This window comes from Neoarius graeffei, chromosome 10 (genome assembly GCF_027579695.1).
Source record: "Neoarius graeffei isolate fNeoGra1 chromosome 10, fNeoGra1.pri, whole genome shotgun sequence".
NCBI classification, from domain to species: Eukaryota; Metazoa; Chordata; class Actinopteri; order Siluriformes; family Ariidae; genus Neoarius; species Neoarius graeffei.
In genome coordinates this window covers 1,475,477-1,500,888 of record NC_083578.1, presented here as the reverse complement: position 1 = coordinate 1,500,888, position 25,412 = coordinate 1,475,477, and the positions used below count along the sequence as shown (strand labels likewise).

At 42.5% G+C, this 25,412-nt stretch overlaps 1 protein-coding gene across 1 annotated transcript; it reads right to left on the bottom strand.

The window, feature by feature from the left end:
- Positions 1-6,704: 6,704 nt before the first annotated feature.
- orai1a (ORAI calcium release-activated calcium modulator 1a) lies at positions 6,705-24,721 on the bottom strand. The gene is made up of 2 exons (XM_060931060.1): positions 24,488-24,721; positions 6,705-10,830 (listed from the first exon to the last, which is right to left on the bottom strand). Exons 1-2 carry the CDS (start codon positions 24,599-24,601, stop codon positions 10,240-10,242), a joined length of 705 nt encoding a protein of 234 aa, XP_060787043.1. The 5' UTR covers positions 24,602-24,721; the 3' UTR covers positions 6,705-10,239.
- Positions 24,722-25,412: the final 691 nt, after the last annotated feature.

Genomic DNA, 25,412 nt, shown 5'->3' with positions numbered 1-25,412 from the left:
TTGAGTCCACTTCCGTTTACTTGCCTTGCCATTCGGCTTGAGTGCAGATGTGCGTTCGGGAATTTCCAAAGAAAAACCATGGCTTGTTGTTGTGCAGTGAACTGTGATAACGGGACCGGTTCAGGAAGAAGTTTTTACCTTTTTCCGAAAGAGGAGAAGAGGCAGAGAGAGTGGAATGGTTTTTTCCTGAAGAGGCGAAGAGGTGGAGCAAGAGGATTGGCTTTTTCTGAAAAAGGAGAAGAGGTGGAGTGAGTGGGTTGGCTTTTTCCAAAAAAGGAGAAGAGGTGGAGCGAGTGGGTTAGCTTTTTCCAAAAGAGAAGAGGCTGAGCGACTGGGTTGGCTTTTTCCAAAAAAGGAGAAGAGGCAGAGCGAGTGGGTTGGCTTTTTCCAAAAAAGGAGAAGAGGTGGAGCAAGTGGGTTGGCTTTTTCCAAAAGAGAAGAGGCTGAGCGACTGGGTTGGCTTTTTCCAAAAAAGGAGAAAAGGCAGAGCGAGTGGGTTGGCTTTTTCCGAAAAATGAGAAGAGGTACAGCGAGAGGGTTGGCTTTTTCCAAAAAAGGAGAAGAGGCGGAGTGAGTGGGTTGTTTTTTTCTGAAAGAGGAGACAAGGCGGAGAGAATGGATTGTGCGCGTGAAGCCAGAGGGTGGTTTTTTTCCAGAAGAGGAGAGGAGGCAGAGAGAGTGGATTGTGCGCGTGAAACAAAATCAAGCAGTCAAAGAAGAAACGGAGCAGCAACGCTCAAGCAAAAAGGAGAAGATTGGAGGGAAACATTTTTACTTTTGCTTGCAATTGACAAGTCAAGAATCCTGAGGGATCCTGTACAATCATTGAGGAAATGAGACAAAGGGATATTTCCTCGCTTAGAGTCGGCTATAAATAGTATAATGCCGCGGATGGCAGGTTAATGTGGCCTACCGGCGCACTGTCCAGTAATCGTTCCCTATATCCACTAGGGAGGGTGGTTTAATTATTCTTCAAAAGGGCTCTTATTTAGTATTACGACAAAAGTAAGAATTTATCATAACTACCAGGATAAATCGTTTGGGCGCGAATCTTGTTGAGGTCCTGGGTCACCGCAATCAGAATCGGCTGAGTCGATGTCCGATTCCGGGGCCACACGGTCAAACCAGTGAGCCACATTCACCGATTGCTTCGCAACGGCCATAGGGTCATACAGATACGGTTTCACCTCGCGATATTCAATTTGGAGAGATGGGATGGCCTTGGGCTGAAGTGCCCTTGAGTGAGACACCGAACTCCCGACTGCTCCCTGGGTGCTGTTAGCATGGCTGCCCACTGCTCTGGGGGTGCGTGTGTGTTCACTGCTTCATATGGGTTAAATGCAGAGAGGAAATTTCACAAGTGTGTGATGAATAAAGTTGTGCTTTCTTTCTTTCTTTCTTTCTTTCTTTCTTTCTTTCTTTCAGTATAGTGTGTTTGTATACAGCTTTTGCATTGACACACCCATTCTGTCACTCTTGTCATTTTTCTGTCATTTTTTTTCCCCATAGAGAATGAATAGGGCTCACGAATCGAATCATCCTGCTTGGACATACTCCATCGCAGATGCACCAAACCTCATGTGATACTTCAGGCCAACTCCCCCGACACACATACGCATTCAGTTCTGACCTGTCCTTGTTTTTTCCTTTCTCTCATCCCTTTTTCCTCCATAGGCTTCCATTGATTTTTGGCCCCATTGAAAATGAATGGAGTTTTGTGAGAAAAACTTTCACTCTCCGTCAGTTTTTTGAACCTAGTGACCAAACTTCAAGAAACTTCACTTGATGCCTCAGGCCAAGTCCCCGCACAGATCCATCCCCTCATCTAAGATCTGCACTCGTCTTTTCCTTGGTTTTCACACATCCCTTTTTACCTCCATAGGCTTCCATTGATTTTTGGCCCCATTCAAATTAATGGAGTTTTGCTCAGTAACACTTTATTAGTTGTTAGCATTAGCTTGTTAGCATGCTAGCATTAGCATGTGTGCATGTTAGCTGTTAGTATGTTAGTCTTAGCATGTTAGCATTAGCTTGTTAGCATTCAGGCTGTTAACATGATAGCATTAGCATGTTAGCATGCTAACAGTTAACATGTTAACATTAATATGTTAGCATTAGCATGTTAGCATTAACATGTTATCATGTGAGCATTAGCATGAGCTTTTTAGCATGTTAACATTAGCATGTTAACATGTTTGTATTGATATTAACATGTTAGCTGTTAGCATGTTATTAGTTAGTATTTAGCATGTTAGCTGTTAACATGTTAGCATGCTCAATGTTAGTATGTTATCTGTTATTGTGCTAGCATGCTAGCTGTTTGCATGTTAGCCTTAGCATGTTAGCATGATAGCTGTTCTGCTGCAGCTCAGCAAGCACACTTTGTATTTTCTCTGTGGAAATGCAGTCTAGTTTTGTTTGTAACAGAGCAGAAACAGGGCACTCGTTGTCTCTGTGTTGATTTTATTGGAAATGCTTTCTCTCTTCTTGAAGGAATCATTCATCTTCATTGTAAAGGAAACGTATGAAATGAAATGAAATGAAATGAAATGAAATTAAATGAAATGAAATGAGGAGGATTTTAGAACACAGATGCTTCAGGTGAACGTGTTTGGACTTGATGAACTGTTCTTTAAGTGTGATAGATCCAGTCAGTGAATCCCTCATGAGCAGGTCTGATCCAGATTTCAGATTTAAATTTGAATTTTATCTGATTTGTGGTTTAATATTTTCCCCCCACAGTGATGCTGATGTCTGAAAACACTTATTAAAGTTAAATACATGATCAGTCCCTGGTTTGAATTTCTGTTAATTTCTGAAGTGTAAAACAGAGTGGGAATGAAAGACTATCATTACAGCATGTCCTGGAGGGAAAAACAAACCCTCACATGGTGAAAGCTCAATACTTACTGCTGTATTCACATTAGTGTTGTTTCTATTTCACTCCTCCAAACCACCAGGGGGCAGTATTTCAACAGCTGGATACCCTTTTGTGCTCGTTTACACATGGCGAGGCTTTTTAATGCACTAAAAAAATCCTCCATTAATAATGACCTCCAGTTCCTTCCTTCTACCTGCATCATTTACACTTCAAGTGTTTTCAGAGCTATCTGTGCATATTTCACGCTAGCTTTGTGTTAGCTTCAGCTGGCTGTCAGTTAGCTTCGCAGCAGTTACCTGATACACAGCTGAGGGAATGATCCCTCCCGTCCACCCCTCCATGAGACACTCTGAGGAAAAGGGCACTAAACTGTAGCTTTTGTTGTCACAGGGGTGGTACCTTCATGCATTTCATAGTTTTCTACCTTTAGTATACATCTTTTATGTAGAAAGGTTTACTCTAAAAACTAATTAAGGCCCATTTATATAACTTAAACAATTTTTAAAGGTACAGTGTATACACATGACCAGGTGAAATATGCATATTGAAAGTACAGGTGTACTCATGAGGGTACCACCCCAGCTCCAAGGTACAGGTGAGTCCTTTTCCTGACCGTGTAATCTCTCTTTCTCTCTCTCTCTCCTGGTGATAAGACACTAGGGCCATGATGACGGGTCTCACTGCTGATGAGCTCTTGAGTTGACACCCATCATGGTTGGCTCATGCAAGGTGACCCTGTGAAGCTTACTTTCGGTCCCGGGGCGGTCTGTGGGGCTGTGACCCAGCAAACCCTGAGAGGGGAGCATAGACTGGTACCAAAATTCAAAAAAGTGCTTATTTAAGGAGTTAAAGGCATTTTTGAGACAAAGTCGGCAAACAGTCTTACTTTGTTAATTTCGGTGTGCCAAATTCAAATCTGCGATATGCCGAGCTCTATCTGACCTCTAGAGGTCATTGAACTTTGGGCCTGTAAACGTCTCAGCTGAACCCAGTTTCTCAGCTTTCTAAGGAATGAAATGTACTAAAATGATTAATGAAGTTAGCAAATGGCCTTGTTTGTTAAATGTTTGGGTGCTGAATTCATTTTTCATTTATAAAACGACATATGACCTCTGATAACCTCAAGGTCATTAAACTTGGCCTATAGGCCTATGCATTTAACGGCGTTTTTAAACTGACTTTACTCCCCCAAAAAGAATATGAACAGACAAAAAACAAATAGAAAGGAACAAATACAACATTAAATGCCAGTCCATGTACATGTGACTTACTTTTCACAATGAGAATGCCTCGGCAATCACCTTACATAACATTGCATTACATTTAGCGGTTATTGTTTATACAAAGCTACTGAAAAAAGGACAGATTCAGCAGCATACAAAATGTGGGGGCGTACAGGGTATACAGGTTCATCAGGGTTAGGATATATGAGAGTTTTTTTCTTTGTTGTTTGTTTTTTGTGTTAGTTATGTAAGGTGATCGCCGAGGCATTCTCATTGTGAAAAGTAAGTCACATGTACATGGACTGGCATTTAATGTTGTATTTGTTCCTTTCTATTTGTTTTTTGTCTGTTCATATTCTTTTTGGGGGAGTAAAGTCAGTTTAAAAATGCCGTTAAATGCATAGGCCTATAGAGATCTTGCATGTGACGTCACAGCCGATCCAGATTGTGACAGACGCCATCTTGTCGGTCAAACGCCATATTCCGCCTTCTACTTCTGGTTCTACTTCTGCTTTTACTTCTACCTTTTCTTCTGGAAAACCCTACTATATACAATTCTACTACAACGGCTTCAGCAACAAGCTCTCCCTACCTGTGCACGGTTTTTATGTTTTTTGTGTGTATTTTTGCGTGTTGTTCGTCTGTACTGGACTTCAATATCCACTACAACCGTATGGACTTACTGGACATTGGTTTCCAGCAGAAAATGACGGTTTGTAGCGATTTCCATCGCATGCACAACATTCCGGATGAGAAAAAAAAAACATTCCGGACGAGAAAAAAAAAAAAAAACATTTCGGACGAGACCAGATTGCGAGACCAGCGGGGTCTCCGTGGATTGTTATCGGAAGCAAAGGGAAGGAGGCGGCGCCGGGAGCCGAAGCAAAAGCGAGGCTACAGGCAGAGCCGGCCTGTTGACTAAGCTCAGAAAACAGCTACTCAAATCTCCACTGCCAAGCCTCTACCTCTCCAACGCCAGATCCATGTAAACAACACGGACGATTTGGAATTACCTTATTCTATAATCGGCTGGTCAGTGCTATACTCAATACTTAAGTGACTTACCCATCCAGTGAGGATCATTTTCTTGCTTACAAGATGCCACATCTGAATCGCTGACAAATCCTGAATTTCTGTAAAGAAAACTGTCCAGAGATTTATAAGCACGCAGTGCTTCACCACTGAACAGCGAGGGAAAGTTAATGAGGTAATCATACACGTCCGGGTATTCCGCTGGCAGTTCAAAATCCGGTCGTGAAAACTCCGTCCAGTAAGCCATAAGGGTCACAAATCTGTAGATCGTTTATTTTAGACATATATCTAGTTATCTGTTCATTAGAAAAATGAGCCGTGTAGTCCGTCGGTTGAAATTGATCCATTCTGTACACGAGTGCAGCAGTATTCAGCGGGGTTTTTGACCGACGCGATGGCGGTTGTGTACTTTCCGGTCACGTGACTGCAAGATCTCTATAGGCCAAGTTTAACCCTTTGGTGACTGACCCCTTGAACATGGTTCCTCCAGGAACGATGACGTTTCAGTCGTCAAGACAACGGAAAAACTAAAATACAAGAGCATTTTGTTTTGTGCACAAGAGCATTGTGACGTATCTTTCTGTTTTTGTATTTTAGTTCTTCTGTTGTCTTGACAACTGAAAAGTCATAGTTCCTGGAGGAACCATTTTCAAGGGGTCAGTCACCAAAGGGTTTTAATGACCTTGAGGTTATCAGAGGTCATATGTCGTTTTACAAATGAAAAATGAATTCAGCACCCAAACATTTAACAAACAAGGCCATTTGCTAACTTCATTAATCATTTTAGTACATTTCATTCCTTAGAAAGCTGAGAAACTGGGTTCAGCTGAGGCGTTTACAGGCCCAAAGTTCAATGACCTCTAGAGGTCAACAGAGGTCAGACAGAGCTCGGCATATTGCAGATTTGAATTCGGCACACCCAAATTGACAAAATAAAGACTGTTTGCTGACTTTGTCTCAAAAATGCCTTTGGGTGTCACAATTCTGGATTTTGGTACCAGTCTAACACACTCATCAGAGGCTAAAGATAAACAGAAGACACGAGCAGAGGCGGGGCTCCTGTCAGTCATGGCACCAAGAGATTATCCTTCCAAGGACGAGCGTTCCAGTTTAATCCAGTTTCAGTTCTACACTTCAGGCTCGCTCTTGTATAAAGGACGTTCACGAGATGCATGCAGGACAGTTTATCACCTCGTAAAGCAGCAGAACTTTGCCATGTCTGATGATCGCCGTCTTACAGGGTTTACGCTGGTTATGACCTTCCAGAAGAACGCAACACGCTGTGAGCAGCGTAGTGATTGATTTTTTGTTTATTTATTAAGTGTAAGAAGGAAAAATAAATCTGATTTAATGAGTAAATCTTGTATAGAAATTTATATATATATATATATATATATATATATATATATATATATATATATATACACACACACTTTTTAGAAGAAATACACTTTACCTCAGATTATTCATTAATAGACTAACATGGTTTATGGAAAAACCTTCAGTGTAAATCAGGTCAGGACGCCCCCTGGTGGACAATTTCTGTATCAGCCAATCAGAGACCACAATTTCAACACAATTTTATTTTACACACATTCAACTTGTTGCACACTTACTTTTTCCTGCTCATACAAATTAACATGTAAAACTTTTTTTGCCAAAAAAAAAGAAACCATGAATGAAATATTTGTGTGTAAAGTTTCAGTTCTTCATTACAGAGACTCTGGAGAGATCATTATAATAAACATTTAATTAACTATACACATCACACTGTATATAATATTGTAATATAGAAACATTTAAACATTAAAATGAAATCTGAAAGGCGTGAAAAGCCCCGACTCAACATTATCACCAACTTTATCTGCACTTCAGAGTTTTATCATTGTTCATTTCCATAAAGACTTTTTTACATTCAAATACAGACTTTAAAAGAATCTTTCAAAAAATTATACCAGCTGTAAATTACAAACTTTTTGGATTTTTGTTGAAGAAAATTATGTTTAACAAAGCAGTCAGTAGAATCTGTGGTAAATCTACTCAGTTAATAAAGTCGTGAAGAGCGTAAACCTGGGGTTCCTGTGTTTATAAAGTGATGAGTCCGAGTGAATAAAACACGTCGGCTCTCTAAAGTATAACGTGGGGTTTGTTTAAACCGGGTTTAAAATCAGAGAAACACTTCATCTGTGAAGGCCGAGCGCGTGAGCGAGCTACGCTACCAGAATATTGACTGATGTGATATATATATATATATATATATATATATATATATATATATATATATATATTTATTTATATTTTGTGATGATGTAGTGATGGACTTTAAACACACTGTATGAATACACTCTGTATTTTCTGATGGATTTTAAATCCAAATAAATAAACAGAGTTGACAGTGCTCGCTGACTTTATCCTGCTAGCTGGTTAGCATGAGTTACAAAAAAATAAAATAAAATAATAATAATAATAATAATAATAATACACATTTTTTAAAGCTACTTATGAAATCAAAAATAAACCAAAAAAATCTGACTTCATGACTAACAGCGGTATAACGACACTAACGCAGCGACAGTGAGTCGAGTCTGATTTAATAAGAAGCAAATAAAGGAATAAAACAAACCCTAAATATACAAGGGCACTAAAACAAGGGCACTTCAATAAGGGCACTAAGGCAGCACTGAAACACAGGGCTTTCAGAGGCACAGTTTATTTTTAATAATAATAATAATAATTATTATTATTATTATTATACTGTACACCTTTAATAAGAGAGTGTACAGGAGGTATAAAACACTGCGCTTTATAAACTCCCGATTGGTAAAATTTTCTCTTTTTTTGTTTTTTTAACGTTTTAAATGTAATATCATTTGTTCATCACAGTTTATAAACACATTTATATAAAACATGCAGAAATTTATTTTAATTACATGAATAATATATTAAAGTGGGATTTAAAAATTCGGGTAAAAACTGGAGTTAAAAAAAAAAAAAAACACGTCAGTTCTCAAACTTTTTTTTTACCCCACTTTCCCCCCAATGTTAGCCCCGCCCACCTTCATATATTTTTATTAAACTTGTACATCAGTCATCACGTGGCTTTGATGCGTCTCAAATGGGCTTCAAAACACAACATTACAGATCATTAAACACCACGAGGAGAAGTTTCTCCCAAATACAACCAGAACAAATTATTATAAAAGTTTAAATTCTTTCATCATCAACACATGAATATATTGAGGAGGACAGGGGAGACCTGGGACCGTTTGTATTCCCATAAATCCATGAATTAATTTCACCCAATCAGGTTTTAGATGAATCAGAAGTTCGATGTCCCCCTGAGCGTGACCTCCTTCCTTTGGAGCCGAAGCTGGACTCTGCAGTTCGGTTTGTGCAGTTCCATATTTCATCAACCGACACTTCAAAGTATTTTCTCCTCCTCCTCCTCCATTCTCTGGTGTAATGGACGCTGGAGAATCGGGGATTCGTTCGGAATTAAAGTCTGTAGCCTGGAGTTACCAGATATAGGATTATTTATTACACTTACATTCTGGGGGAAACAGGTAAGGGTTTTTCTTTCAGAAAGTCCAGATGGGGAGAGTTGGGACAGTTCATCATGTTACAGGTTTGTTCTTGTGATTTACAAATATAACACTGTTTAATAATGTGTGTTAAAAATGTGGGCGTGTCCCTGCATGAGGATTAATCTGATTTCATTCCTTCCTGAGAATGGAACGGTTTAGTCGAGTCAGGTTTGGGGTAAAGTGCCAGTTTTCTGTCGCTGTACCAGCACTGCGTGTTCATACGGTCCATACAGGACAGCGTTTAATAATAAATGAAAATTAAACATGTAGGATTTGGCGAGGGTTTTTTTGTCTCCCTGTAAACAATGAGAGAAACAGTGAGTCCTGAAGGCCAGTAGATGTGAAGCTGATGAACTCATGTTGTTCTCAGAAGGACAGTAAACACTCTCTCATGCAGTGTGAACGAGACGCGACCTGAAAGGATTTCACACAAACTGAAACTCGTCCCGGGTCTCCCCGCTCCCCCTACTGATTTAAATTAAAACCATTTCATTAAAACACTCGTATCAGTGTTTACACTGCAACATAAACACACACGTGTTAAAGCCAGGAGTCTTTTAAAAAATAAACCTTTCTTTGTTTATCAAAGCTCATGATTTGGCGTTTCATTAGCGCGGCTTCTTACGGTCGATCATTTATAGGAATTTAGCATAAATTTAATCCCAGCACACGCTCACGGCGCTGCTCTGAAAGATTTATTTTACTTTTAAAAATCCACTTTTTAAATGCAAATTTGCTTGAGCTTATCAGCATCACTTTGGCAAAGAGTAAAACTAAGCGCACAGAAAAGCAAGTACAATGTTTATAAAAACCCATAACTGTGTTTACGTTTGATTAGCGAATTAACATGATTTTGAAAAATATTTAAACAACTAATTAACATGAATCTGTAACAGCCTTTTGGATAATTAATTAGCATGGGTTTTAAAAATGCTTTTGGTAACGTGATTAGTGTGCATTATTATCATTTTGACGAGAACTGATTAGCACATCTCAGGATGGCATGAGGTCTCGAAACATCAGTTCTGCCACACAAGAAAAAAAAGCAAACGTGAACTGGATGTCTGGTGACTCCGTTTAGCAACTGAATAAAATTCTTCTCTTCCAGTGTAAAATTAACGAGCTCATTAACAATTAGTGGCTCATTTGGCACATTATAAAGCTAGCTAGCATCGATAGCTAAAGTTAGCTCTCCATCATCCATGGCAACAGTTACTAGGATACTGGAACGACAAATAGTTGCCAGTAATAATATTATTACACCAGGACATAAAAATCTAACCTCAGTTTATTCTATAACGTAGCTCCTACTTTATATAAAGCCCCGCCCACTTCTACACCCAAAACTTTAACAGCAGTATCTCAGAAGGAAGAAGAAGAAAGTGAGCTGAATCTTAGCAGAACGAGTCTCTGTAAAACTTGGCAGCTTTTATAAAAACATTAACATCGCGTTTGCTGAGCCGACGCTAGCGCTATGCTATGCTATGCTAACCTGCGATCCCGTAGCCGTGGGGGGTGTTCAGGGGAAGAGTGCAGGAGCGTTCTGGATGTTGGGCGCCTCCACTCGATGGTCCAGTTGATTCTGAAGCCTGGTGATGTTGGAAAGCTCCTCGAGTTCCTGAAACTGCCGGTCGGTTTTGTGGCTAACGAGCGAGCGGTAAAAATGCACTGCGAAGAGGATGAAGACGAGGCCACAGGGGACGATGATGCAGGTGGAGGCGTAGGCAGCAGCCTCTCCGGGGCTGATCCCGGTGGAGCTAGTGGGCGACGGGAGGGTTGGGCCGTCTGTAGATTTGGGTAGCGTTTTCTGTGGGAGGAACTTGACCCAGCAGAGCAGCAGAACCTCAACGAGGAAGAGGAAGGTGCCGATGACGGTGGAGAAGGCCCAGGCGAGCTCCACGTGACGGTGCATGCGCTCGTGAGGAGACTCCTTCACCGAGTTCAGGTTGTGCACGTTACTCACGGCCTCAATGTTGGGCAGGATGCAGGTGCTGATCATCAGAGCGAAGAGGTGGACCGCGACCAACACGGTGGTGCAGGCACTGAACCCGATCAGGAGGAGGGGCGGGTAAGGGTAATCCCGCTCCAACTGCACCTCCACCATCGCCACCTGTACACAACGCCACAGTAACACACACTCACTCACTGTCCACGTGAAAAGAAACACCTGAACATTCATACAGTTCTCTAATCAGCCAATCACACGGCAGCAGCACGATGCACCTCAGCCTGCAGATACAAATCAGGAGCTTCAGTTAATGTTCACAATGTTCAAACATCAGAACGGGAAACATTGTGATCTTACAGTGTGACTTTCTTTCTCTCACTGTGGTCTGGGTGTTGGCTTGATCCAGATGGACTGGTTTGAATATTTCAGAAGCTGCGGATCTCCTGGGGTTTTCACACACAACAGTCTCTAGAGTTTACACAGAATGGTGCGGAAAACAAAAAACACTGAGTGAGTGAGCGACAGTTCTGTGGGTGGAAACAAACGCCTTGTTGATAAGAGAGGGTCAGAGGGAAATGGACAGATTGGGTCGAGCTTTTTTGCCAGGAAGGATATAGTAACTCATATAATCACTCTTTACAACCGTGGTGAGCAGAAAAGCATCTCAGCATGCAACAGCAGAACAGAAGAACACATTGGGTTCCACTCCTGCAGTCAGGAAATGAATTAAAGGGGAACTGAAGGCAAATTTTTTATGATCAAAATTCTATTTCTCATTTTATTAAATATAGGAATGCGTTTCTGACAGATATTTTGTCGCTGCTATAGCAAGTTCTGAGTGTGTGAAATCTGCTCTGTAATAGATCAGTCCATATGTCAAAGCAATGGCTGTAAACGAGATTTGTTGAGACCTGTGCGAGACATCGTAGGACGGAAGTAAAACGTACAGCGGAAATCAAAGTGACAACATCTGCCAACGCTGTCAAAAGCAGGGATGAGAATGGGACATTTAAAAAAACTCTGAAATGCCTGGCCGGTCTAGGGGGCATTTGCCCAATTCACAATCCCCCTTTCCCACATTATATTTTATATATTAGTTGCAAGGATGGACGGCGGTGGAGCAGACAGAGAGCCGGAAAACTTCTTCCTCCAAAAATATATTTTTTCTATTTTCAAAACTTTTCTTAAAATAGTGCAAATATTTACAGTGCGCCAACCAAAGGTTCAAATTGCCAAAAAGAAAACTATACAAACAAAATAATAAAACACAAAAATAAAGAGGCTTCAATTTTGCCAGACTAAATCAAAAAGACCCTGAACAAAGCTACTAGTCAGCCAAACCACAGCACCTTCAAACAACACGTTCCAACCACAACTGAGGCTCTGGAGCTACTGCAGAGCTTACAGACCCGCAGCCCCGCCCACAGCTGAGCCCAAATTGCAAAATTAATCAATCAACTAAATAATGGCATCCTAAATACAAAATAACAATTTAAAGAAACAAACACAAAATATACAAACATCCAAAATAATTTTCATTAACCAAAAACCCTTCAGTGCACAGTAAAACACGTTTCCCCAACACCAGTAAAACACCCCGTTAAAATAGTCCGTTCTACCAAACACCCGCGAAACCCCTCCATAACAAGCCAATGGTACAGTCCCTCGGTTTCTCACAACAAACAGGAAGTTTATGGAGTTCGCGTGACGAGTTACTAAAAACTATTTTGTGTTATAAAAATGCTAGAACTAAATAAACTTGACGTTAGAAATAACCGGTTTGTACGTGTGTTTCCTAGACCAGAGACGATGCTTAACAGATGGGAGATGAAAATGCTGAGAAATGTGTGATGCGTTTTATATATGAGTGGAGCCAAACAAATGGTACTAGAATGCCGGTAGGCCTTTCCCTGCACTCGCAACAAATGCTGCTCTCGTTAGAAACGATGGCAAACGGTGGAGTATGAAATGCTTGAAAACCAGTAAAACCCATACAGAAACCAGTAACGGAAACGAAGTGCAACTCACAGCGACAGGTCCGCCAAGATGTTTGAACGTTGCCGGCAGATTGCTGCCTGTGCGCTTGCGTGAGAGGTGTGTGAAGGTGTGTGCGCGCGAGCGTCACGGCCCACTCCGTGACATACATCTATATATCATGAGCGATAATGGAGGGAACCGTAACGATATATTAGATTCCTCCTGACTATCTTTGACAATTTAAGTAAAACGTACCTTTGTGCTTTTTTGTTTTGATGTGCTCCTGGATGTTTCTAGCTCCTCTGTTTCCATAACTGATCAAATCTGAGCACAGAATACACAGAACCTTTCCCGGCACGCCCACTTTTCGGATATGTTCCGTCAGGCACGTCGTCACAGTTTGTGTCCCTATCTGCACGGTAACGCTACTATCGAGCCATGCCCATCGGAAACAGTTCTTTATCCTGTTCGATTTATCGATTTCCCTGGCACGAGCCTCATTTTTGCGGTCCAAAACTTTCGCCATATTGGCGAAGTAACTTTGAAAACTAACCAAAATAACTAGAACTTAAGAAGTGATCAAACCGTGTACGTATAGCTTGTTTCTCCGTGAACTGTAGAAGTGAGATGAAACTAGCGCCAAAACGTTGCCGGAAATCGTCGTGAGTTGTCGTTAGCATAAATATTGAAGAAAGCAATGACGATTTCCGTTATCACAGCTGCAACTAATTTTGCGATGAGCGTTGCCGAAAGATGCTGGCGTGCGGTCGGTCGGTCCTGCCTGCTTGTGCCACCACAAGCCTCGCGCCGACCCCTACCCCCCGAAATTTTCTCAACGGATTTACACTTTTCACAAAAATGACATTTCCAGTGGGAAAAACTCGGAATTCCACAGATCCGCGGAAAATTCTCATCCCTGCAAAAGACGCACGCGCCCTCTTTCGAATGCTGACGTAATCAAGCCGGAAGTTTTGTTTGTTTTGATAGCAATCAGGAAAGTTTGAAAAAAAGTAGGCAGTAATCGTCATTTAAACTCGTTTTTGTGCAATATTTCGTTTGGAAAACAGTTTTCAAAATGGCGGCGCTGACACCTGGCTGACACGTCATGTTTCGAAGTGTCGCACAAGTCTCGTGAAGATCGCACAGATAAGCGACGCCTGCCGTGGACCAAACAAACTAAATTCAACACGGCTAAAAACCGAATAGGCCGATAAGTATAATATTTAATTGCGATTAGTTGCCAATACGAGTCACGATATAAGGTTACTAAAACCCAAAACGTAATTGAAAAACACGTTAATTAAGAAATAAAGCAAGTTTAAAAATGACTTCAGTTCCCCTTTAAAAGCTGGACAGAAGAGACCTTGAGCAGGGGCCTGAACCCTCACCTCCCCGACGCTGTAGGTATTAAACGTGACTCTGACACTAAACAGTGGCGTAATCTTCAGTCCAGGATTAATGAGTCTGTGCTCATGATGGCCTCAGAGTCCAGTTCCTGCCTGACAGGAGAGGAACCCGATGTGGTCTTCTGCTTTTGTAGCTCATCCACCTCAAGGTTTGATGTTTTGTGCATGCTGAGATGCTTTTCTGCTCAGCACGGCTGTAAAGAGTGATTATATGAGTTACTGTAGACTTCCTGTCAGCTCAGAGCGGTCTGCTTTTCCTCCTGTCAGGTGCTTCAGGTTTGTGTTTGTGATTTTGACCTGTGCCTGTAGGACTGTACACACGGTGCTGCTGCCGCCACGTGATTAGAGAACGGCATCTACGAGCAGGCGGACGGGTGTTCCTAATAAACTGGTCATGTAAAAACAGTCATGTAAACACCACAGTAATAAACACAAACACACACTCGACATTACACAATCCCGGAACCTTCTGAGTGAGTCGAGTACGAGACAAACGTTTATCAAATCTTTTTATAAGCATTTAAAAAATAAAAAATATATATTTTAGTGACTTGTATCTTGTCTGCATTAGTTTTTTTTCTTTATTCCACTGTGACTCTACATTAACCAGGTCACTCATGGTGAGGGTGGGTTTCTGCACAAGTTAGAGGAAGTGAAAGCCACAGGGACATGACCAGCTTCCTGAGTCCCGCCTTCATACTGCACTGAGAGGAAACACACACACACACACACACACACACACACACACATCAGCCATGACATTAAAACTTTAAAACCTCTGACATGTGAAGTGAGCATGAAGTGATGTCATGCCAGTGGCACCTGTAAAGGGGCGGGGTCTCAGGTAGCAAGAGAACAGTCAGTTAGCGAAGTCGATGTGACAGAAGCAGGAAAAATGGGCGAGTGTGAGGATCTGAGAGACTTTCACAAGGGTCACATTGTGATGGATAGACGACTAGATCTGAGCATGTCCAAAACAGCAGGGGGTGGGGGTGGGGTGGGGTGTCCTGGAAGGTGGTCTGGTCTGATGGATCACGTTTCCTTTTCCATCATGTGGACGGCTGGGGGTGTGTGTGTGTGTGAGACTGACCTGGAGAAGAGATGGCACCAGGATGCACTATGAGAAGAAGGCGAGCTGGTGGAGGCAGTGTGATGCTCTGGACAATGTTCTGCTAGGAAACCTTGGGTCCTGGTGTTCATGTGGACGTTACTCTGACCTGCAGCACCTACCTGAACATCACTGAACACTGAGCACACTCTTCATGGTGGTGGTATTCCCTAACGGCAGTGAACTCTTTCAGCAGGATGATGCTCCCTGACACACTGCAGGAACTGTTCAGGAACACGATAAAGAGCTCGAGATGTCAACTCGGCCTCTGAAGTCCACAGATCTCAAATCTGACCAGCATCTGTGGGACGTTCTGGAGAAATAAGTCCAATCCACGGAGGCTCCACACACAACTTACAGAAGATCCGCTGCTGATGTCTTGATGCCAGATCCCACAGCACACCTTCAGAGGTCTTGTGGAGTCGAGGCCTTGACGGGTCACAGCTGTTTCAGTGGCACAAGAGGAACCGACACTATCAGTGCTTTCAGACCAAACAGTTCCTGAGACTCAGAGAGGAACTCCACACTGGGGATCTCCCATGAGGACTCCAGACCTTCATGGGCTTTCCTTTGTTCACATTCACACATTCACTAGGAACACTGAAGTGATGTAAGCAGGACGATGGTTGCTATAGCGACAGAACTAGTTTGTCTTCATATGAAGTGCGTCTTGTCCACCAACGTTCGTGGGATTAATGTTAGGATTTAAACTTGCCCACTTTCATGTGTCATGTTTCGGTCATGTTTCTATAGAAACGGATCGTTCCACTGGGCTGTAGAATGGGGGGGGGGGGGGGTTCATGCTGATAAAATAATAGTACTGCAGGGTTTTTTCTAGAAAATTTAGCATGAGGGCGCTCACCATGGCGAGGGAGCGAAGCGGGGGGGAGGGGGGAGATGGTGCCGGTTGTCCCCCCCGCCGTGCAAAGCCTTTGAAAAATGCTCCAATGGGACATTCTGAGGCTGTCTGAGAGGGAAATTGTAACAAATTGTCTGTCAACATTGAAAAAGAAAGAAGTAATCTTCTTCCGCTTCGTGCCGCGGGATGACATCTTTAAATGCCCAAGTGTCAACAAAAACAACTCGCGAACTACTTCTGTCAAAAGCTCCCGCGCCGGTGGGTGAAAGGTCATTCAGTCTTGAGAAATCTCACTCTACAAGTCAGCTGACCTTGTATGTAACCCATGTCAAATCTCGCGAGAGCAGCTGCGACAAGTAAACAACTAAACAACATGGCGCCTCAGTCTGGAAAACGCCAATTCGGATTGTTTTTGCACCGTCTGGCGGTGAATCTACTATGATTGGAATATTTTTGGAGCAATTATAACGTACCGTAAATCCTCTAATATAGGCCGGGGCCTTTATTTCACTCAAGTGCATCTTGGTCCAGGCCATTATTGGAAGGAGGCCAGAATTAGAGGCAGGCCTCTATTTCTATTTGAGCAAAACAGACTACCAGTGGAATGAATACAAACGAGATTTTGTGTCTATTTGAACCTATAAAATAGGTTCATTTATTGAAAAAGTACAGTTACCATAATGGTATACAGAACATTATCAACAAATACCGGTAATTCAGACATCCTTTCCAGCAGGGTTGAACTGTAAGGTACGCACTAGCGGTGTAATCCCCCCCCCCCCCCAAAAAAAAAAAAAAAAAACGCTTGCGTGCTGCAGTTTCTATGAAGAGTCGATCTATAGGCTTATACACAAAACAACGATAGAACTTTAACTTGAAATTGAACAATAGCCTTCCATGAACACAGGCTGATATTTGAACAACATATGTGAACTACACACGACAATAAACAATAAACTCTTTATAGCCTCGATTAGAATCTAGTGAACTTGCTCAGCACTACCGCACGCACGACTCTGACACACACTGTAGCGCAACGTGGGGTACAGAGACTCGCTGAAAAACTCCTCGGGTATTTTTCTCAGTTTACCGAAAATCAGAGTAGAAGGAGCCACCCACCCTCTGTCTGGTTTGAAGCGGTTCTGTAGGACATTGAGCTTTACAGAGTCCGGTGCACATTTTAAGGCATCTGGTTGAAGTTTACCTCTGTCTGATAAATCTGATGTCAGTGATAGCGGGCTGACTCGTGGCTCATTAGTAAAGCTATCTGATGGCTCATTTGTCAGCAAGGTGGAGCAACCATCTACTTCTGATCGTAAGGGACATGGGGAGATGTAGGTGTTCTTATATGAAATTCACTGGATGTATGGCTAGTTTCAAACTCAGAGGTAGATGAAGGCAATTCCCTCAAAGGAACTGAGCTCGCATCCAGCTGCAGCGTACTGCCGCTCGGTTGCGGAGGAGTGGAAGCTGCCGGTGCCGTGTTACTAGCTGATACTGGAGAGGACTGGCAAGCAGATGACACCCCTGGATCACTGCTTTTGGACTTTTTCGTAAAAGTCTGAAACAAGCTCGTTTGTTTCAGGGTTCGTTTACTCATTTTTGACTCGCTTCTCAATAAATTCTCGCACAAGCTCTGACTACTGACGATTGTCTGTCTCCGTTTCTCAAAACTGGAGAGAATCTCAGTGGTGCAAGAAAAGTATATCTGCATTGACCAATGAGCTTTCTTGGTCACGCACACCCCGCCCACTCCTGAAGCACACAAATGCGCCGGCACACACACGTCTCTCTCTCTCTCTCTCAAATTATGTTGCATTGCCAAAACATTCAGGAAACAATTATAATTAAAAAAATATCTCTCTCCCCAAGGTACGCCTAGTGCGTACGGCCATACGCCTGGCGGCGCCACTGATCACAATTGTCTTTCAGATCGGAGCGATTGTGTAAGGCCACTATGATCTCAGAAACATCGTTGGTTATAGCCCCGGCCTGTATTAGAGTCCGGCCATTATTTACCTCCTCCGACAGCGAGACCGGCCAATATTAGAGTCCCGGCCAGTAATGGAATACAGGCCAGTATTAGAGGATTTACTGTATTTGATGATCAGACACATTGTCACGTAGTGTTGCTGGGATGTTTTCACGGAGTCGGTAAGGGGGCGCACACCGAGAGTAAGAGGGCGCAGCGCCCCTGTTCCCCCGTTTAGACGAAAGCCTGGTACTGTAAACATTATACGGTGTGAGTGTTTAAAATATGTTTACAGAACGTTAGTGTGGATTGCTGTTCTACAGACCTTCTATGCAGTTCAGGGTTTCTTACTTTATGGACGAGAGCGTTTAATTTAATTAAGGTTTTTATATTTCATTCAGAAACACTGAAATCTCACTGTATTTCCTCCGTCACTTATACACTCGATAAAACCTGGACTTCACCGTCACTCCATTTGTTAACACTAATGTGAAGAGCTGTTGTTTACACGGCTAAGGTTTTACACGGAGTCTTTAAAATGGCGGATGCCGGTGTTGCGTTGGCTCATGTTCAACCAATCAACACACACTTACATCACTCAGGGTTCCTCCTGTGCCGGGAGAGAACCTACACTGAAGTAGGAGCTACAAAAAAAATCCCTCAAAATGGACTTCTAAGAACCACGATCGTCCTGAGGTCCTGCAGCGTGGACACACAGGAAAGGGGAAGTTCCTCCAACAGTTCTAAGAACTATGGAAAAGTTCCTGTGGTCTGTGTGTGTGTGTGTGTGTGTGTGTGTGTGTGTGTGTGTGTGTGTGAGATGTGGAAGAGGTCCATATAAGGTGATGTGTGCACAGAGACAGTCAGGGATGATTGCGCTGCTCACACACTCTCATGGGTGTGAGGACAACGGCTCTGGGGCACAGGTTCTGAAATGCCAGAACATCAGCACGCGCACGCACACACACACACGCGCGCGCGCACGCACGGCCAATTTCCCCAGCAGTTGAGCGAGCATCAGCCTAAGCTCTCTCTCGCTACGTTCAGACTGCAACCTGAAACGACCCATATCCGATTTGTTGTGAAATGCGATTTTTTTGTTAGGCCGTTCACATTACCAATTATATGAGACTTGTATGCGATCTCCAATATGAACGGAAAACGACCCAAAAGTGTCCCGCATGCGCAAATTGACACGTAATAAGCACATCTACGTAATACGTAAATAAAAAAAGTGCACTCTTCATCCTGTATTACAAGATTATAAGATTGTTCTGGAAATTTCCAGAACAATCTTATAATCTTGTAATACAGGATGGTTTAAGTTATAAATCAGTTATAGAAACTGTTTTATTTAAAGTGCTGATGACAAGTTTTTGACATCTTTGGCGATGTTTTATGACATAAAAAGTAATTCCCGATGATCCATATATTAATTCACGAAGGCGCCTATTTTACAAGTTATGATAAAAAACGCAGCTATTTGGGCAAATTTGACAGGGCTGCAGCACCCAGGAGACGAAAGAGGAGGAGGAGCTATATGACGTCAGCGAAAGAACCTTCCTCCTAACTTACCAGTTTGTTGTTGATGCGGCAGGTGTTCAGTTTATCATTATTAGTATTTTTATTAGACATTATAATATATATATATATATATATATATATTAGTTATTATGCCTTCGCGTTGTGTTGCACTCGTGATGAGTGGGAGCCCTCACCAACATCCGTCCTGTGCCCTGAACACTTCGATTTGGATTGTTTTGACACCCTTCCCAGCTTAAAGGAATCTCTTGGGTGTTCAGTTCAGCACAAACGTGTGCTGCTACCATCAGCAGTGCCTACAGTATTCCGGAGGGGGTCTACTAGTAGCTATGCCGGATCCAGCAGTCGCCTGGGACAAGCCGACTCCTCCAAAGACAGTCCTCCTGTCAGAACATGTGTTGAGAAACGACATAAGATAAAGGTACGTAGAGCTATAGAGTGCTCCGACATGATGCTAAAAATAGTAACACTGCGGTCTGCGCAGCCATCTTGGAAGTGACTCGCTCCAGAGCGCTCATAGAGTACACATCATAGAGTACACATTCATGATAATCATAAATGTAATCATAAAGTCGGCGTGATATCAGTCATGTATTTGCTTGTGAAAGCTTGCGGCTTTCATGTAACTGCCACCTAGCAACGAGAGGCAAAGGGTAAAGAGGGTAGGCTATCATAGATTCTATTCGGAAGAGATCAATACATGATTGCTTAAAAATTAGGCATTTTAACAATTTGCATCTGTTTTGTGATTACCGTGACACTTGTGTGTTCTATAGAACTGTATGTCTTATCAGCACATCGAGGATCTTCCACCGGAGGCTTTAGCAAGTACTCGTAGCAACACTACACTTTACCCTTTGCCATGCATTGTTAGGGAACGGTAGCAAGTACCCCGATGACCGACTTCAAGAATATGTAGAAAAAATTTAGAAATTATACTTTCCAAAAGTCATTTGAGCTTAGTGTATTGCATTTCCATTTATATTGTAGGTTCTTGCTGATGTTTTTGCGGAGTGTGACGCAGCTGCTGAATCAGAAGCTGCAGAGTTTGTATGTACTAGTTGTGAACATTCACATTATTATCAATCTCATTTATTTAAAATCAGATAAAATCATGCCATCGTGATCACTGCTTAAAGTACCAGTATTTGGTTGTTGAAGAGCTAGCACTAGAGAGTTCACCGGCGTTTTCATGCGCCATTTCCATTGAGTAGAACCAGAGTAGAACAGCCAGTGAACCGCAGCGTGTTCTCCCGCTGACGTCACAACATGGCCGCGAGCCACGGACCCAGTTTTCTTGCGCTGTGCAATTAAAAGTTGGATATTCGCGTAACAACAGCTTCTTTTCACGTAATTATAACAGAAATCTAACGTTTACCATGTTGTATAGTTTATTTAAGAAATTGCATAGAGTCATGTTCGTGTCATCAGATCTTTAATCAGGCTAACAGATCAACATCCAGGTCCCTACCAAATCCACCATTAGCTTGATCAATTCTATAAAAGCCTATTTAAATTCAGAAAACTGTACAAATGTTGTTGTTTTCCACCAAAGAGGCGGGATTAGCCAACGCAGAATAGTGACGTTTGTCTCTTGTTGATGACGTGTAGGTCGTATGAATGCGACCTGTCCGGTCAGACTGCAGTCGCATGTGAAAATAGCGGATATGCATCGGATTTAGGACCACATATCCAAGCGGCCTGGGTCGCATGTGAAAAAATCGGATCTGTGTCGTTCAGATTGTCAATAACAAATCGGATACAGGTCGCATATGGGCAAAAAAATCGGATATGGGTCGTTTCAGGGTGCAGTCTGAACGTAGTCTTTCTCTCTCTCAGATTAAAGCTATTACTGTATTTGGAAAGTCTGATACAGGATAGGGCGGCACGGTGGTGTAGTGGTTAGCGCTGTCGCCTCACAGCAAGAAGGTCCTGGGTTCGAGCCCCGTGGCCGGCGAGGGCCTTTCTGTGTGGAGTTTGCATGTTCTCCCCGTGTCCGCGTGGGTTTCCTCCGGGTGCTCCGGTTTCCCCCACAGTCCAAAGACATGCAGGTTAGGTTAACTGGTGACTCTAAATTGAGCGTAGGTGTGAATGTGAGTGTGAATGGTTGTCTGTGTCTATGTGTCAGCCCTGTGATGACCTGGCGACTTGTCCAGGGTGAACCCCGCCTTTCGCCCGTAGTCAGCTGGGATAGGATCCAGCTCGCCTGCGACCCTGTAGAACAGGATAAAGCGGCTACAGATAATGAGATGAGATGATACAGGATAATCAGATTACTCCGCTCATGCACGCTGTGAATCTGATGCCTTGCTGCTGCACAGAAACACCACGACTCTGTGAATGTTTACTGTGTTTTGTATTTTATCAGTCTCTCCATTTTCATTAAAGTATTGGCACCCTTCTGTGTAAGCATCATTTCCACAGGAGCAGAATGATTCAGACGAACGCCGCGTATCAGTCGGATGAGTTTGTGAAGCTTGTAAAGTGTCACCGCCTACAGCATCCTGTTTCTCTCGAGTGTGTGTGTGTGTGTGTGTGTTAATGTGCTCATCCTCTCGTTACAGCTTTATCTCTGACTCTTACAAGGCGCTGACACTGGAGACTCCTTCCATAAACTGACAGTCTCCTGACAGAAAACTTCACCACATCAACACTCTGTTTAAACTGAGCACTCACTGGACACGCCCCTGTGAATGAGCTGTTACCATGGAAACGATAACATATTAGAACGAGCATATTAATATAAACCTGCACTACAGTCAGAGCTGCTGCTAGAGAGAATTAATCAACACCTTCTGACCAATCAGAGTCCAGAACTCAGCAGCAGGGTTGTGGGTTATAATACTGTTCTATATCGTATGATATCGTGCTCTTTGGAGTCACAGTGTCCACGTTGGAGTCGACGGTGACAGAAAGCCGCGGGGCGTTGCCAGGAGTCACGTGGCACGTCCAAGTGGGAGACAGAATGACATCACTATCTCATAGGAACGGGGTTTAAAGACAATTCTCCATCAGTCTGGAATCAAACAGCTCTGAGTCAGTAATACATGCCTCTGAAAAAAGTCACATGACCACCAACTGACAGTAACCACACCCTCTTCCATGTGAATAAACTCCACCCATTTGTCAGGTGGAGAAAGGAACCAAAACACACTGAAGAACCACGACTGGAGAGCAAGACATGCCCCTGGAGGCGGGACATATACATTCTACAGAGCATTTAATTGGACACCAGCAGCGCTAGTACAGGATGAGTCATCAAAACATTTGTGACAAACTATAAAATTAAAATCTCCAAAACTATTTGTTTGTATATAATGGTGTCTATGACACAAGGAGCTATAAAAGTGAACGTGTGTGGTGAAGTTTGAAGAAGATGGTGTTTATGAAGATGAAGGTGTTTATGAAGAAGATGAAGGTGTTTATGAAGAAGATGAAGGTGTTTATGAAGTTTGAAGAAGATGGTGTTTATGATGTTTGCAGATGAAGGTGTTTATGAAGATGAAGGTGTTTATGAAGAAGATGAAGGTGTTTATGAAGAAGGTGAAGGTGTTTATGAAGTTTGAAGAAGATGGTGTTTATGAAGTTTGCAGATGAAGGTGTTTATGAAGAAGGTGAAGGTGTTTATGAAGAAGGTGAAGGTGTTTATGAAGATGAAGGTGTTGAAGAAGGTGAAGGTGTTTATGAAGATGAAGGTGTTGAAGAAGGTGAAGGTGTTTATGAAGAAGGTGAAGGTGTTTATGAAGATGAAGGTGTTGAAGAAGGTGAAGGTGTTTATGAAGTTTGAAGAAGGTGAAGGTGTTTATGAAGAAGGTGAAGGTGTTTATGAAGATGAAGGTGTTGAAGAAGGTGAAGGTGTTTATGAAGAAGGTGAAGGTGTTTATGAAGAAGGTGAAGGTGTTTATGAAGATGAAGGTGTTGAAGAAGGTGAAGGTGTTTATGAAGTTTGAAGAAGGTGAAGGTGTTTATGAAGAAGGTGAAGGTGTTTATGAAGAAGGTGAAGGTGTTTATGAAGCTGAAGGTGTTGAAGAAGGTGAAGGTGTTTATGAAGAAGGTGAAGGTGTTTATGAAGAAGGTGAAGGTGTTTATGAAGTTTGAAGAAGAAGAAGGTGAAGGTGTTTATGAAGTTTGAAGAAGAAGAAGATGAAGGTGTTTATGAAGTTTGAAGAAGATGGTGTTTATGATGTTTGCAGATGAAGGTGTTTATGAAGATGAAGGTGTTTATGAAGAAGATGAAGGTGTTTATGAAGAAGGTGAAGGTGTTTATGAAGTTTGAAGAAGATGGTGTTTATGAAGTTTGCAGATGAAGGTGTTTATGAAGAAGGTGAAGGTGTTTATGAAGAAGGTGAAGGTGTTTATGAAGATGAAGGTGTTGAAGAAGGTGAAGGTGTTTATGAAGATGAAGGTGTTGAAGAAGGTGAAGGTGTTTATGAAGAAGGTGAAGGTGTTTATGAAGATGAAGGTGTTGAAGAAGGTGAAGGTGTTTATGAAGTTTGAAGAAGGTGAAGGTGTTTATGAAGAAGGTGAAGGTGTTTATGAAGATGAAGGTGTTGAAGAAGGTGAAGGTGTTTATGAAGAAGGTGAAGGTGTTTATGAAGAAGGTGAAGGTGTTTATGAAGATGAAGGTGTTGAAGAAGGTGAAGGTGTTTATGAAGTTTGAAGAAGGTGAAGGTGTTTATGAAGAAGGTGAAGGTGTTTATGAAGAAGGTGAAGGTGTTTATGAAGCTGAAGGTGTTGAAGAAGGTGAAGGTGTTTATGAAGAAGGTGAAGGTGTTTATGAAGAAGGTGAAGGTGTTTATGAAGTTTGAAGAAGAAGAAGGTGAAGGTGTTTATGAAGTTTGAAGAAGAAGAAGGTGAAGGTGTTTATGAAGTTTGAAGGTGAAGGAGTTTATGAATGTGTGTAGAAGGTGTTTGTGAAGAGAGAGAGAGAGAGAGAGTCTGAGAGAGAGTCTCACCATGGCGAAGCCGGAGAGCAGGGCTGAGGTCCTGCTGGTGGCCTTCAGCTTGGCTCGGCTCAAATACAGCTTTCTCCATGACAGAGCCTGCAGAGAGTGCTCGTTTAAACTCATTTCTCAACTCCACTTCCGGTTTTTACAAAGTTTACCCGAGCCGAAGTTTCCGTTTCACCGAAAATCAGTTACGTCAACACCGGCGGAGAGAGCAGCGCGCGCCCCGACTCTCTCTCTAACTCTCTGTACTCCCCCCCCCCCCCCCCCCCCCCCCTCTCTCTCTCTCTCTCTCTCTCTCTCTCTCATTTCCTCAGTCCCTGCTCCCCGCGCGCTGCTCTCAGCTCACAAACTACACACCGGGGCACCCACAATGCACCGCACTGCAGACATGCCGACTGCGTGGAATTGTGGGTAATGTAGTCCAGCGCATTTATACAGCCAGTTCCAGCTAACTGTTCCTTCTGTTCTCTTGCTGTGCACTTTATTGTGTTTTCCTCTGTGTGTGTGTGTGTGTGTGTGTGTGTGTGTGTGTGTGTGTGTGTGTGTGTGTGTAAACTCGCTCCTTTACTGTTATTAAAACAGGGCTTCGTGATATCCCTACCCCTTTAAAGTACTAGTGCTGTTTTTACCCCTTTAAAGTACTAGTGCTGTTTTTACCCCTTTAAAGTACTAGTGCTGTTTTTTACCCCTTTAAAGTACTAGTGCTGGTTTTTACCCCTTTAAAGTACTAGTGCTGTTTTTACCCCTTTAAAGTACTAGTGCTGTTTTTTACCCCTTTAAAGTACTAGTGCTGTTTTTACCCCTTTAAAGTACTAGTGCTGTTTTTACCCCTTTAAAGTACTAGTGCTGTTTTTTACCCCTTTAAAGTACTAGTGCTGTTTTTACCCCTTTAAAGTACTAGTGCTGTTTTTTACCCCTTTAAAGTACTAGT

Excerpts from the sequence above, each read along its gene's own strand:
- orai1a (XM_060931060.1), bottom strand. The coding sequence starts at position 24,601 with ATGAGTTTAAACGAGCACTCTCTGCAGGCTCTGTCATGGAGAAAGCTG. Across the intron at positions 10,831-24,487 it reads TGCTCTCCGGCTTCGCCATG|GTGGCGATGGTGGAGGTGCA; the intron begins GTGAGACTCTCT and ends CGTTGTGTACAG.